Source organism: Petaurus breviceps, unplaced genomic scaffold, assembly GCF_028583685.1.
Source record: "Petaurus breviceps papuanus isolate PSGF00001 unplaced genomic scaffold, PetGlider_PUasm1.0 154, whole genome shotgun sequence".
Lineage (NCBI taxonomy): Eukaryota > Metazoa > Chordata > Mammalia > Diprotodontia > Petauridae > Petaurus > Petaurus breviceps.
The window spans coordinates 10,326,440-10,342,485 of NW_027185715.1; the positions used below are offsets into that span (position 1 = coordinate 10,326,440).

Consider the following 16,046-nt stretch of genomic DNA (forward strand, 5'->3'; position numbering starts at 1 on the left):
ACTGGCATCACAGCCATGTCTCCTCAGTTCTTGGCAGCTCCGAGTGGCAGCTCTCAAAAGTCCTGGGCAGCTCAAACTGACCCTCAACAATCCTGTCTTTCTCCCTGCCTCCACAATGCTGCTTCCAAAAACTCTTCTGCCTCTCTCAATCCATGGTACCAGCTCCTCCCAGTTCAGCCCTCTCTTTTCCCATCAACAAGTCCATCCCAAAGTGGGATTCACAAGCTCTGGGTTTTAACACTCAACCCGAAAACCAAGCCAGTACAGGGGGATCTTTAAATTCCATTACTATTACACTGTTGACACTGGAATGAAATATCAGCTTTTATTTTGATTGATTTTAGAGGTATAGTCCAACTGATGGGGTTCTGTTGGCAATACTGAAGGAGAAGTATGCACTGAATATAAAGTTAAGGGTCCCTGTTCTGCTGCCTGATGTAATAGTAATGGAATTTAAAGATCCCCCTGTATTGACTTGGTTTTTGGATTGATTGTGTTCAAACCCAGAGCTTGTGAATCCCACTTGTGCGATGGACTTGTTGATGTGAAAAGAGAGGGCTGAACTGGGAGGAGCTGGTGACGTAAATTTAGAGAGACAGAAGAAAAGAGAGAGGCAGAAGAACTTTTTGGAAGCAGCACCCCTTTGGAGGCAGACAGAGACAGAAAGGATTGCTGAGGGCCACTTTGAATTACCCAGGACTTTTGAGAGCTGCCAAGGACTGAGGAGACATGGCTGTTATGTTGGTACTTTGTCTGTTTTGATGTTGTTTTGCCAGATATGTTCACTGGTGAAAGACAGACCTGTTGTTGGAGAGGTCCTGGAGCCTGGCTGTTGGTGCAAAGCTCCTGAGACTGTTCTGCAGACAGAGAGTGAATTCTGTCCACTGGTGAAGGACAGTGCTGTTGTTGCAGAGGTTCTGGAACCTTGCTGTTGGTTCAGAAGCCCTGAAGAAGGATTTTCTTGTTGTATGTTTACAGAAATCCTGGAAGAGGGTTTTGCTAATGTTTTCATGGGTCCTAGGACTGTTCTGTAGACAGAGAATGAATTAATGAAGACACTAGTGTAGCAGCAAGCACCCCAACGTCCCCAGGGTTGCTGCCACCAAAGGTTCTTAGATATGCTTTGTTAAAGGAAAGCAACTCAAAATGGGTTAACAAGTTTACTTTAATCAGTCAAATATGTATCATTTACCTAGTTCAGGGGAAAAAGGTCAGCACCCCGAACTTCAGAATATACAGACAGAATTATCAAGTCAGAGAAACAGATCAAGTAGACAGATTTCAAACTGTCCAACCATTACATCTATACCAAATCAACATCTGGGTTTCAACATCTAGGTTTTTCAAAGCCGAGGGGGGGCTCTCAACAACAGCTTCCCAAAATCCAGATCAAATCACAGAACACTTCTCAAAGTGAGCCCCAAAACAAAGCTACACATCAGGACTTATATAGCCTTCTCCTGGCTCAGAGAATGTAATAACCTTATTGACCCACTGGCTAATCAAAAAGTATCTACTGAAAAACAAGCCTCCCACCCCAGGCTCCAGGTGCACTTTAGCCTAGGGGCAGGGAAGATCTTAAAAATTTACATTCCAATTACAACTGACAATGTATCTTGTGGCCTTGCTAAGCTTTGTCTCCCCAGGAACAAAGATTGTTGAGAACTTGCCTCGAGTCAAGATGAAGAAAAGATTTTTCTTTGGGTATTAAATGCTGTGGTTAAGCTTGTTGTAACTCTGGGGTAGATTCAATTGTGATCCAAGGGTGGGGAACTTTTGACTTTTTTGTGCTCTCTGATTGAACAAATGAATGTACTTTGCTTATGATTGGAAACTAATCTCCATTTGAGAAGAGGGGCTTTATGGTTGACTAAATGAATGTACATCCTAGGAGTGGAGAAGTACTTAGAAGAGGGTCTTTGGGATTGACTAAATGAATTATAATGTCCAGGGGTGGGGTAGTACTTGATTGAATTACACTTGGTAAATGCTATATTTTGAAATATGCTATATTTTTATTTTCTCTGTTCTTAATTTTTCACTGAATAAAATGGAGAGCACCTATGCTGGTATTTTGAACCTTGGGACGTTGCCTTTGCTTGGCATTACACCTTCTTGACTGAGTAAGTCATAATTTTTAAAACTCTCAGTTACCCTCACTGTAAAATGAGGGGGCTGGATGGTAAATCTTAACTTCTACAATTAGAAAAGAAGTGAATTTTCTTTGGCAAAATAAGACAGTCTCTGATCTCAAAGAGCTCAGGTTCATTAGATTATGAGACATCCATATTTGAAGTTTCTGCTGCAAGTCAGATGGAAAGATTTTATGATCTTCATTTTTTTTAAATTTATAGAATAAAGCAAGCTTGTCCATAACATAGTATAACAGCAACAAAAAAGACGATTGTACAGGAAACAGCACATCTGTTATGTACAAGTTGCTATTCCTTTTAAATATATAATAAATTTGTCATGTAAATTTCTTTTTTCTTTTCTTTTCTTTTCCCTGCCCTAGAGATGGCTACCATTAGACATAAACAAGTATGTACATATGTAAAATTATTCTATTCATACTTATATTTATCAGTTCTTTCTCTGGAAGAAGATAGCGTCTTTCTTCATGTGTCTTTTATATTTAATTTGGGTATTTATAATGTTCAAATCATCATCTTTAGAGTACAACAACAAAGCAGATGGTGGTTAAGCATCTTCTTTAAAGCCTCTTCAACTGATAAGATAACATCTGTCTCTTATCTTGAACCATGGGATAGTGCCAAGAACTTTGGTGTTGAGTACTCTCTTTCCTGGGTCTTCAGTACCATGCTTGAGCTTCCCAGGGTGTTGGCTTGGGGGGGAGGGGGCGCAGAGGAGAGAAGAGAAATTTCTGGCTGCATGCTGGAGTTCTTTTGAAGAGAATAAAGTGTGATGTCCAAGTGCACTTTTCTACTCTCACCTTTAAAATGAATTGATCACCAGACACAGAAAAAGGATCTTAAAGACAGGAAAACTTGATATTTTATCTAACTAGGATTATTTCTCAACAGGGATGTCGTTAAATATTTATCAGCCAGCACACTCAGGCCTCTAAGACTTCCTGGCCTAATGCAGTCCCTTGCACCATGGCAGGCGTTATTTTAATGCTTATTGACTTGACTTGCAATCCATCACACAGATTGCTTCATATGCGTTTGAGCGAATGACTAAGGCATGTGCATCTAACTAAATTCCCAGGATGTATATTTCCGTTCTGTGTGCATCTCTGTCAATTTCCACGACATTTCCCCGGAGCCCGAGAACCGATCTGCAGCCACGGAGCAGAGACTAGAGCTCAAACCAGTTACCGCGGCTTCTTAACGAGTTTGTAAAAGTCAACCAACTGCATGGAGGCTGCGCTCAGCAGAGCCCGGGGGTGGGAGGGGGTGCGGGGAAGGGAGGAAAACTACATTTCCCAGATTGCACAGCTGACACGCCTTTATGAACCCGGGAGATCTGGGGCCTGGGGAGGGGTGCGGGGAAGGGAAGAATACTACATTTCCCAGATTGCACAGCTGGCATGCGCTCATAAACCCGGGTGGTCCAGGGCCGGAGGGGCGGCAAGGGAGAATATTGTATTTCCCAGAAGGTGCCCTGCTGGCACGCACTTAGTGCGGGAGGTGGCAGAGGAGAAGACTACATTTCCCAGAAGGCATCGCTGCCACGTGGTAAAGCACCCAGGAGAGACTGGTGAACTTTCTTTCCCCGCCCTGCGTCCTCCTTCCCGGAAAAACCGTCATCCTTCGCTGCGTGGCATGCTGGGAGTCGTAGGCTTCCTCCGCCCCGCGGGCCACGATCGGGGCCGCCCATGAGGTTGCCAGCGTTTGCCCGAGCTGGATTTCCGCGAGAAGAGCTCGTCGGAGCGGGAACGGACGCGGCGGCGGCGGCGGCGTGGGTGCCCCGGGGCTCGCGCGGCGCGCGCTCTCCCCTTCCTGCCGCGGCGGTGACCCCGCCCGCTCGTCGAGCGCCACGCAGTAGGAGACTCGGAGGAGCTGCGAGCGGCTGGCCCCCAGCGGCGGCGGGGCTGCGGAGCTCGCCGCCTCCCTTCCTCCGCGGCTCCATGGTGGCGACCTGCTCCCGGGGCTGATCGATGCGCGGAGGGGATGGAGTGACCGGCCGGGGAAGGTGGGATCGCCTAGGGGGCGGGGGGGGGGGGGGCGGGCGGGGGGGGGGGCGGGGCCCCCCCCCCCCCCCCCCCCCCCATTCCCCGGGGGGGTGGGCCGGGGCGGGCTGGGGGGGGGTTCGGCGGGTCGCCTCCCCCTCCCACGCGAGCCGCACGTGGAGCTCCCTCTCCCCCACCGCAGCTGCCCCACCCGAGACTCGGGGAACTGGATCCCTGCACTCTTGGAAGGGCTCCCCCGAAGACAGCAGGGAGGGCGCCTGTAACATTCCAGGCGGGGTCCTGGCTCCCTCTTGATTCCTTTTTCTATCCATTTTCCGATTTTTTGCCGTCAGTAAGATGCTCCTGTAACCAGAAAAACGAGTCCGGGGCCTCCGAAGTGCTCATTAGTCGCCCGGGGTGGGGGAGGGAGGGGGGCAGGGAAGACACGCGGTCCGTGACCGTGGCATCCTGGCAATTACAAACTTGTCATTCTGATAATGATGGGATGTTAAAAAAAAAAAAAGGCAGACACTCCAAGATGACTTTGAAGAACCTTCACCGCGGTCTGAAAGGTGGTTTTTTTTTCTTCCCAAGAGATTTGGTTATTGATAATGGATAAGGCGCTAATGAGGTTTTTTTTTTTTGTGTGGTTTAAATCTTTCGGTATCATCAGAAGACAGATCATACTTTATTATCATCACCTACATACAACTTGGGAGTGATGCAGCTTTTACTCTAGTAACCGCTAGGTTTTTCTCCACCTCCCCGCCTTTTACTCGCTTCTTCCCCCCCACCCCCGCCGCAAAAAAAAAGGGGGGGTGCTTAGTTTGCAATAATTCTGTTTTTATACTTTTTTGGTATATTGTGAACTCTTGATTAGCCTTGTCAATGAATTATTTCCACCTTTTAGACAGCTGTATGTTCCCTGGAGTCAGAAAGAACTCAATTCCAGCCTCAGAACACTTGTGACCCTGGGCAAGTCACCTAATAAATGATCAATGTTTGTTGACTCAGGGACTTGACCTCTCTTAAATTTCATCATCTTTAAAGTAGAGGTCTTAATTTCGTCTAACTTGATAAGATTGCTATGAAGATTAATCAAAATAATCCGGTAAAGGACCTTTCAACCCTTAAAGCCAATATAAATGTTAGCAATTATTTTCTTCCAGGTAAGCACTGGAAATTAGGTCAAGGTGTTTCCCCCCCTCCCTTTTTTAGGTTGTTTTTTTTTGTTTTTTTGGTGTCTTTTATAAAAGACCTATTGTACCTCATTCTACCACATTTCTGGACCTGTGGAAATGGTGCTGAATTTAAGAGTCGTGGAATTGCCTGGAGCTTCCTCTAGTTGCATGTGTGACTTTTTTGGCAATTCACTTTTTCTCTTCTCTGGGCCTCAGTTTCCTCATCTGTAAAATGAGAGGATTAAGATGATTTCCTAAGCTCCTTCTAGTTCTAAATGTAGAGCTAAAATGCTGTAATCCTATAAATAGATTAGAAGTTATTTTCCCAAGATCACAAAATAAATGCAGCAGAAATGAGATAATTTCAGCCCTTAAGTATTTTGCTGGCTTTTTCTCCTCCATGTTCCAATTTAGTTTTAGATTTTGAAGGACTTTGGAAGGTCATCCAGTCCATCGGCATCATTTCAGACAAGGAAACTGAGGCCTCAATAAGTTAGGTGATTTACCCAAAATAACACAGGTTAATCTGAGCTGGAATCCATAGCCAGGTTATCTGACTCCTCCAAATCCAACAAACACTCTTACTACTGTGCCTTTATGCTTTCATGAGGGATCTATATTTCCTTCCCCCATTTGAAAGATAGCAGACTGAAACTTAGAAAATTTGCAGCAAACCAGCATGGTAACTAGGTGCTGTGGAGCTAAGGCTCCCTTCTTCACCGCTCCCACCCCCTTAAAAAGATAGAGGTCAATGTTTTTAGCTTCACAGTTGCTTATGCATGTATGGCCTATTGTGATAAAGACTTCTGTATCTTTATAGTTCAGTTAAATACTGATAGAAGAGGCTACTGTAGCAAAATTATCAAAGTAGTGGAAGGAAAGTGAGCTTTAGAGGTCATTTGAAGCCTAAATTCCCAATCCACTGTTCCTAGCACGTGATAGAATAGCCTATGTCTGCTCCACCTCCAGTTAATAGATTATCTTTTAGTGAACTAAAAGGAGATTTAGTTACTTGAGACAAAACTTAAGGCACATGTTCCCTGTCCATTGATTTTTTTTTAATTAATGAAATAACTAGGAAAAATGAATTGAAGATATTTATTTCAGTTAAGTCAATTTGAACTTCAAAAATGGAAATACTAGGTTTCCTGTGGTGATTGCTTTTTAAACTTGACTACTACAGAGTAAATTCAGAGTGCTCCTCAACTTTTAGCTGTAGACAATGACATTCTGCCAAAAACTGACTGCAAAGAGTGGATTTTAGCCCCAGGAGCTCATCAACTTGCTTTGTTTCTCTATAGTATTGTAGTGCTTATGTGTATTTTCCTAACATTGACATTGCCCTTTAGTTTAATCCCATTCCTGTGCTAGAGAAAGGTCTCATTTCTGTAACTGAGATGTATGCTAGACTTCATCATTGTGAAAAAAGAAGTGATTTAGTACTCTTACCTTTTGGACCTTCAAATTAGAGGGCCCATCTTAGTGACTTTTAATTATTTTGATGTTGCATACTTTTTCTTTTGCTTTCCCTCTATTTTAAACTATTAAAATTGATGTTCGAATTACATAAGTGGCATTTAATAAGGAACTAAAAAGATATTCTATATCACTGTAAGTTCTAAGAATTCAGATTCTGTGTGTGTTTAAGACTTACATGAGCACTCTGTGAATTTCATTTCCAGCGTTACCTGGTGGAGGAAAAAGCCAAGAAGTGTTTCAGTAGAGTTTGTTAAGTCAAATTAATTCTTTATTATCCGTAATTAATGAGCTCTTGCTTCTCCTATTTTTATTTGACTGCTCATGAACATCTCTACCAGGAAATGAAATGCAACAGATGATGCTCACTCTTTTGTCAACCACTCTGATTAAAAGGTTTGGGATTTGAGTGTCTGAGAGAGACGTGTGTAGTTTTAACTCTGGAATTGCACACAGGTTTAGAGCTGGGAGTCATCCAGTGAGGAAGCTATGGTTTGGAGAGGTTGAGTGTTGTCCCAGGTCTAACAGGTTAGGGAGAAGACCTAGAACCCTTATCCGAGCCCAGGGATAGTGGGGCAGGATTGTGTAATAGTAGACATTTGATAGAGCCCTTTAGGTTTTACACAATTTAATATATGATTCTTCCAGTAACCATATGAGGTAGTACAGGATATTCTCTCCATTTACAGGTTAAAAAGCTAACTCTCAAATTTAAATTACTCTCCCTAGCCATGCTTCTAACAGCAGGGCCAGGATTCAAATTTGTGTCTTCTGACTTGGAACCCTGAGTTTCTTTCACTGTACTCCATTTTGTGAAAATCTCGATTATTAAACAATTGGTTTAATGTAGTTAATTAGTAGTCTGTTAGATTTTTATAAATTAAACTGAGAATTAAGTACTTCCTCTTAAAATTTGATTATTCTAGTTTGATATAAATCTGCATCTTTGTTAAAAAAAACTCTTCATAGAAATTCTACATACAGGCTTTCATTTTAAAAGATTTTTTTTTTTTACAATTTTTGACCGCTGTAAATTACATTTAATTTAATTAATTTATAAATCGTGTAAATCTTTTGACATCTTTTTGCATATAAATACTGTTTCAATTTTTTTTTGTCTGCAGATGTTTGTGAATTCTACTGTTCGATCAGGGGGCAAGCCTAATAAGATTCGGAAATTCAGAGTATAGCAGCAGGCATGGATGAACAGGCCCTCTTAGGGCTAAATCCAAATGCTGATGCAGACTTCAGACAAAGGGTGTGTTAAATTTCTCTAATTTTTTTAAACTAAATGTTACAGTGCAGCATAACTGTGGATGCTGTTACCGATGAGACTACTCTTTTATTACATAGTACTATCTTATTCTTATAAATAATAATGAATATTTGTGTAGAAAATTCTAAATACTGATAAATGCTTTCAAGTCTACTCCCTTGGGAGTACCAAAGTAAAACCATGCCTTGTTCTTTTAAATGAATGTATTAAAGATTCACATGAAGGTATAGAAATTTAACCTTTCCTAGAAGAGAGGGCATTAATGATATTGCATCCTTTACTTTTTTCTATTTAAGATCGCACACTGTTAAATTGTTAAAGGTAGAAAGGGACCTTGCTATAGGTGAAGTGCTTTCTTTCCCATCTTTAACCTGGTCTATAGAATCACTTAATTGCAGCATATCTAATAAAGTTACTATTTTGGTAAATGTTATCTCATTGAATTAATGTCCTTCATATACATCTTAAGATGATTTAAAATAAATCTGTATCTTGGGATATAATATTCAGCAGAAAGTAGAATTTGACATAAGCTGGTTTTGTCCTGGACTCTATCCTAAGAAATTTAGTTACTGAAGCACCTCAAAGGTTGTGTCAGCTGTGAAGTTGTTCTTTGATGTGACTCCAGAGGATAATGTAATAATGAGGTGGTATTGTAGTTAGGGAACTTAATCATCTAATAGAGTTGTTTTAAGTAATTCAAACTATAAGTTAATCCTGAATGCAGACATGATACAAAAAAGCCTTTAAGAACAAATGTAATTAATTTTTTAAAGCCTTCAGGCCTTTTGAAGCTTAGGCTATGTGGGAGGAAAGAAGGCCTTCTTTCCCACTCCTCCTCCTCTTTTTCTTTCTGCTTCCAGTTGCCATGGGTGGTAACATATGCACAGGGCATTTAATAGCTACAGCCAACTACAGTAAGACTAATGAATCTTCTTCTGTTCACTTTTTTTCCCTCTACTTGGACAGATATCTTTTTTCCCTTTTTAAAATATAACATAGTTTGCATTATATAAGATGCCTAGTGAATTTTTCAGTAGGCTAGTAGGGAATTTCTCCACTAATGTCCTCCTAGGCTTAGTGGCTCTCCCAGCAGAGTATAAGCTGTGGCAGGGTTTTTTTTTTGTGGGGGAGAGGTGTTGTTTTTTTGGTTTTTGCTTTTTGGAAAGGGGAAGGCAGGGCAGTTGGGGTTAAGTGGCTTGGCCAAGGTCACACTGCTAGTTTTGTATTAAGTGTCTGAGGTCAGATTTGAACTCAGGTCCTCCTGACTCTAGGGTCAGTGCTCTATCCACTGCACCACCTAGCTGCCCGTAAACTGGCAGTTCTTAATCAAGCTTGAGACACTTAAGACCCTGTGACAAGGTCTAGCTAAACCGAGAGAGTATCATTATCAGAAGTTGATCACTAGGTGACCAGTGTTGTTTGCTGTAGCTGTTGCCATAGCAATACTTCTAATCAGCTTCTAAGGGGAAGAAGAGCTGTGGTTTGCCTTTGAGAGAGTACCTATATTGGGGAAACTGTAGATCATCTGAAGTGGAAGGATCAGTGCTTCACAGGATTAGTTATTATTATTATTATTATTATTATTATCACAGAAGGTTAATAGAAATGCAAATTTAAAATGTCTTCTGGATTCCAGATTATATGATGTGTGAAACCTTATTAAGAAGTCGAATACAGTTCTATATACTAGAATTAAATGGGGAAAAGAGGGAGAAGTAAGGGAGAGGTTCTGGTTGAGAGTGATTACAAGATACTTCTAATGTAGACCACAAAAGGGGGTGAAAGAAATTACAGAAACCCATTTCTTTAGTCTCTCTGCTTTTTGTTGTTCAGTCACTTCAGTCATATCCAACTCTTTGTGACCCCATTTGGGGTTTTCTTAGTAAAAATACTGGAGTGGTTTGCCATTTTCTTCTCTAGTTCATTTTACAGATGAGAAAACTGAGGCAAGCAGGGTTAAGTGACTTGCCTAGGGTTACACAACTAGTAAAAGTCTAAGGCCAGATTTGAACTTTGGAAGAGGAATCTTCCTGACTCCACTCTGTGCACTGCCATACCTAGCTACTGGGCCCTCTCATTGTCTATTTCAGTATTTTTGGAGTAAATCATAGTCAGGAATTTGGAACTGAAATAGAAGAAGGCCATTGAGTCCAAACTTGCCATTTCACAGGTGAGGTGCTAGGGCCCACAGACTCCAGTGATGGTGCCCATTCCATACCCTATCTGTCCACATTGTCAGAGTTTGCTCAAGAGTTGATAGTAATCGACCTGATTGGGCTGCTGCTTAGAGAGAGTGAAGCAGGAAGGTATGACCAGAAGAGAGCTCTGTGGGAAGTTGATGATTTCATTGTGCTTCCCAAAAAAAGAACATACAGAGAGGAGTGGATTCCAGATGGACAGAAAGAGCAATAAGAAAGTCACAAGTTAAGCAATGATATATTTTGTCAGATCACTTTAAGAAGCTCCAGAATACCTTATTTGTGTTCCCTGTCTTCTATATACATCATTTTCTGGAGAGATGGCTAAACAAACAGCTGTTTGTTTTGTGGCTCTGGATCAGCCAGATCGTCTCAGAGTTTGCAGAGGTCCCTGACTGCCTGTAATGGGTTAAAGCAGCACCATTTGTATCCAGCTACTATTGGGTCATTTTATCAAGTAGCATTCATTGAGTCTCCCTGCTTTCACATGATGCTTTGTGCTATAAATTGAATTGATGACACTGCTCTTGGGAAACAACCATATCACAGTACATAAAATCATACTGACTCACAGTTGTATAAGGCAAAAGATATTACTGTCAATTCTTTGTTGTTATGATACCTGTTTTAATTACTTTGGAATTCTACTCACACTGTCATATTTTTTTTTATTTTTTTTTTTCAAAGCAGTCGGGGTTAAGTAACTTGCTCAAGGTTACACGGCCAGGTGTTTCTGGGTAGGTGCTAAGTGTCTGAGCCCAGGATTTGATCTCCAGGTCATCCGGACACTGGAGCCAGTGCTCTCACTCACTGTGCTACCTGGCCGCCCCACACATTGTCATATTTTAAAATCATGTTTCTAGTGCCCTTTCCCAAACTACTCTTTGGAGCGAGTTTCACAAAATGGCACTCAGTAGGAACACCTCCCAGATTCTGTATTTTTTAGAGTTTTAATTCTTTTCTAGAGAGTTTGTTTTGTTGACAAAAGACATTTCCTCTTCTATCCTGTGATAGCTTAAATGATATATACACTATAAGATTTGTTTTTTCCGCTCTAGTGCTGAGTTCCTATTAAGTTTCTATTCTATTCAAAGCTGTTAGGTCACAAGAAGAACTAGGATTTCAAACCAATGCTTATTAGTGGTACAGTTTAGTAGAGATATGACTGTTAATATTTCTGAACACATACTTTTTTTGCTTTTTGGAGAGGGAACGTAGGGCAATTGGGGTTAAGTGGCTTGCCCAAGGTCACAGCTAGTTTTGTCTTAAATATCTGAGGCCGGATTTGAACTCGGGTCCTCCTGACTTCAGGAACGGTGCTCTATTCACTGCGCCACCTAGCCGCCCCAACACATACATTTTTATTTTAAATTTGTAAATTATAAAATTAGATACTTAGATTTAGGTAAAATTAGGTAGCACATTGGTGCCTAGGAAGTTGTAATAAATACTGATTCATTATTGGGTAATGTTGGCTGAATTTTTGTTTTGAAAATACTGGAACACTGGTCTTGTTTAATTCTATGTGAATTTTCCTTTTTTTTGTTGTAGGCACTGGCCTATTTTGAACAGTTAAAGATTTCCCCAGATGGCTGGCAGGTGTGTGCAGAAGCCCTGGCCCAAAGGACGTACAGGTAATTAAAATGTAATAATTTTGTAGAACTCTCAGAAGCATTTAAACTTAAACCTAACTAAATTCAAGAAGGAATCAAGATTTTTCTGACCTCTCTATGCAAGAACATTTCATGGAACCTTATCATTTGGGAGTGACTTTGTATGTAACCATTAAATAGTCAGGGACATTAAAGAACAAATTAATAATCTGAAGATTTCTATAATTCAAATCCTAGGTTTTTTTACATGGACTAGACTAAAGACATTCAGTTTCTGAGTTAGAAATATTGTAGGTTTTGCAGCAACCCTTGGAAAAGGTTTAATTGATTCAGTTAAGGAGGAAAACACTAAGGAATAAATATTGCTTAACATTTTAAAATGTAATGAAAGTAGAATAGTAGATTTAGAGCTGTAGAGGAGCTTATATTTCATCTAGTCAACTTCCCTCCCATTTTGCAGATGAGAGAAAATGAGTCATATAGATAGGAAATATCAGCTGGTATTTGAACCCAGGTCCTTTTCAGATCTAACACATATTTTCTGCTATGTAGCTTATGTTTTTTGAAGAAGCATTTAAATAGTGATTTAGGGCACAACCAGCTGGTATAGGGGCTAGCTCCTATGGTCACAAGAGAGCAGAGGGCTAACAAAAGAGTGCTGCTGGGGGGCTGCTCGGTGGTGCAGTGAGTAAAGCGCTGGCAGGCCTGCAGTCAGGACAACCCCATTTCGGTTCCGGCCTCAGACACTTAACACCCACACAAAAAAACTAGCCGTGTAACCTTGGGCAAGTTACTTAACCCCAATTGCCTTCCAAAAGGTTAAAAAAAAAAAAAAGAGCGATGCTGGAACCAGATTACAGAGTAATTAGGGAATGTTTAACACATTGAATATAATACAACCTAGATAATGTTAGTTTGTGGTTTTCTGAGTCAGTATGGGGGCAGCTGTTGCTGTAGACTAAAGGTTATTCTTCTGTCTGATGAAAACTGTCACCCCTATCTTAGAATGCTGTTTTTAAATGTATAAAGTAAAATACAAAGGAAATCAATAATATCAAAATAATCATCAGAGCACTAAAACATTGACACACTGCCTTTAATGTCAAGCACTGTTGTGTTAGAGGGAGGGCTCACATTTGACTCAGCTTTAGAGGTTAAAATTTTCACACCTTAGCTATACCCGTAAACCTACCTGTCTTTGAAATGCAGGCTGGTTTTTGGGGGTGGGGTTGCTGACAGGGAGGATGTGGTTGTCTCATTGTTACTCATCAGCTTATAATTTTGTGTTCTTTTGTTACAATTTTGTCACTTACCTTTGAAAACACAATAATATTTCTGGGAACATCAGCCTCCTGGATTCCATTAGCAGTAGAACTTCATTTATTTAGGACAGGGCTATGTAGGCTAGAGTTGCCACCAGTGACTTGGTCTAGAGTGACATCTCTAGGTTTTCCAGCATAGATCATTCTACTTTTAGAGACCTAGTGGTTTTAGTATTTTAAGATATTTCTTAGTTATCTAGGCCTTTTTGTATGTCGAATGTAAGCTGAAACATGTTTTGATTGTGTCATGTTTATTAAAATAGCAGAAATTTTTTTTGATATATGAGTAGTATTTTAGGATTTAGGTTAGCTTATATAGTAAAATAAGTTAAATGTAAAACTGAAAGAATATTTTTAAAAGCCCAGTGTTTTCAACTGGTTAGTTGGTGATATCAGTACCTTGTATTTTCTATTAACGTTTCTACTCTCCAGATTCATTAATAACATGAGAATCAAGGGTAGGTTTTACTGTTAAATGTGGTGAGAATTTTTATTTTTATTTTATTTGTTTTGGTCCTTGTTTAATTATTTTTTTCTTTTTCTTTTTTTTTTTTCCAGCGATGATCACGTCAAGTTCTTCTGCTTTCAGGTTCTAGAACATCAGATAAAATTCAAGTGAGAAATTTTTCCTTCCTCTATTCCTTTTTAACATTAAGATCTACGTGGGAAAATCAGTTTTGTTTTTTATTTACCTTGTAATAAAATTTATCATTTGGTAGCGTTTTAGAGAATTAGAGATTCTAATTCTTTAGAGAATTAGAACAGACATTGGCATTAGTGCAGTGGCAAATTATTGTTCATAGGGCCATGGCTTCTGATTTTGCTTCTGTCATGACTACTCAGTTTTTAAGATGGTTCACCTAGTCCTTCAGTGGACTGTGAACCTCCACACAATCACATGTGTCTGTTTTCTAGCCATATAATAGGTTTAATGGGACTGTCTTAAAAGTTGCAAGAGGTGCCAGTTTGAACCATTACATCAGACATAAAATATCTCATGAGTGTCTTTAGCATACTAAATTTGGTCAAAATTGGGCAACTCCATATTCACAGGATCTAGATCTAGAAACCACTGTCCAGCTCTTTGAACAGGGGCAGAAACAGAAGCTTCTGAATGCGCTTTGCTGATTTCTCTCACAGAGAGGGAATTGGGATTCAAACCCAAATCTTCTGAATCCTAGTCCAAGGCCATTTTCAGGGGTGTGGTGAGAAGAGAGCACTTTGTAAACCTATAGAACTGTGAACTGTGACTACTGCCAAGTTAGGGAGCAAAACAGATTTTCAGTTAACTGCAGACAAACCTCTCGAAGCAAAATAAATACCTGTTTCAATGAGAAGTGAGGGGAATTCAAGAGCGTCTTCAGAATAGATTTTTAGAAACTAAAACACAGTATTGCCAGTTTTCCATTATAGAAACTGAATATTATATATTCAGAGATAATGGAGAGGATACAGTGTGTGCACATGAGAGGGAAATGATGCCCACAAATACCATTATCACATTCAGTTGTTCTTGCCTACTTACATCAAGTATTTTAGGCAGTTAAGTGCTATAGAAATATAGTGTCACAGATCGAGCCTAGAGTCAAATTAAAGGTTTAAGTTCGAATTAGGCAATCATCAAATGCCGTTAATGGATTTATTTGATCACTGTCAGTTACCTATTTGTGTTACTTTGTAATTTAGTAAGGGGAGAAAGAACAGAAATTTTGGATTAAGAAAACGTGTAGGGGGCGAGTCTAGGTGGTGTAGTGAATAGAGCACTGGCCCTGGAGTCAGGAGGACCCGAGTTCAAATCCGGCCTCAGACATTTAACACTTACTAGCCATGTGACCTTGGGCAAGTCACTTAACCCCAGTTGCCCTGCTTTCCCCCCTCCAAAAAGCAAAAAAGAAAGAAAGAAAATGTGTACTGGTCTACTGCACTTTGAAACATTTAAGACTTCAGATAAATTAACAGAAGAGTTAAGTTTTTAATGTTTTGTACTGTTGACTAGCTTAGGGTAAAGTTTTCCTTAAAACTTGATCTTGAGTCTTAAAACATTTCATTGCTCTTCTGGGGTTATTTCATATCTAATTCTAGGATAAAGGGGATTCAGGAAAATAGCCCCAAAGAAAGGGATGAGGGATACCATGTAAAGGAAGGTGATGGTACATGTGTACTACTGTGAGGCCGGGGGACGGTATATGAAGGAAGGTGTGAAAGTTATTCTGGGTTTATATCGGGTGTGTATGACGGAAGTGAGAAGTGAAGGGTGATGGACGAGAAGGGCTAATGGGACAGAGTTTGGAGGAATACTCTGGGTGTGGGTGTGTAAGACCAGGGACTGGTGTATGGGGGAGGGAGGGAGAAAGGATGGCACTTGTGTAAGGTAGATGGGGACTGAACCAGGGGCTGCAGTGTGCCAGAGGAAGCGTCCCTTGTGACCAGGCTCAAGGGAGATTCCGGAGTCCAGGGCTGCTGCTTTCACCACACAGTGGTAGGCCCATGATCTCTTCACATCGTCTGAACACATAGGGCTCCTCATAACAACTGGAGAAACGTTAGCTGTGTGAATTGTGAACTGGGATTTGAATGGGGAGCATTTTCTTGGAAATGAATCACTTCACCAGTTAGGGCCGACTGTCCCATTAAGCCTTTGAAGGTTTGTTTAATAATAACTGACGTTTATAGAGAGCTTCCTTTACATTATTATCTTTGATCTTCACAAACCACTAGAGTTATTATTTCCATTTCATATGTGAGAAAACTTAGGCTCAGAAGTTGCCCGACTTGCCCATGGTCGTTAGCTAGTAAGTGTCCAAGGCAGAATTCCAGGCCATATCTCTTCTGGCTCTAAGAT

At 40.6% G+C, this 16,046-nt stretch overlaps 1 protein-coding gene across 1 annotated transcript in view; it reads left to right on the top strand.

The window, feature by feature from the left end:
* The first annotated feature begins 3,994 nt into the window (after positions 1–3,994).
* XPOT (exportin for tRNA) overlaps positions 3,995–16,046 on the top strand; it is a 45,789-nt gene continuing 33,737 nt past the window's right edge. Inside the window, exons 1-4 of the mRNA XM_069080783.1 lie at positions 3,995–4,158; positions 7,917–8,050; positions 11,821–11,903; positions 13,763–13,819. Coding sequence (XP_068936884.1) covers positions 7,991–8,050; positions 11,821–11,903; positions 13,763–13,819 — 200 coding nt within the window. The 5' untranslated portion in view covers positions 3,995–4,158; positions 7,917–7,990. The remainder of the gene's footprint in view (positions 4,159–7,916; positions 8,051–11,820; positions 11,904–13,762; positions 13,820–16,046) is intronic.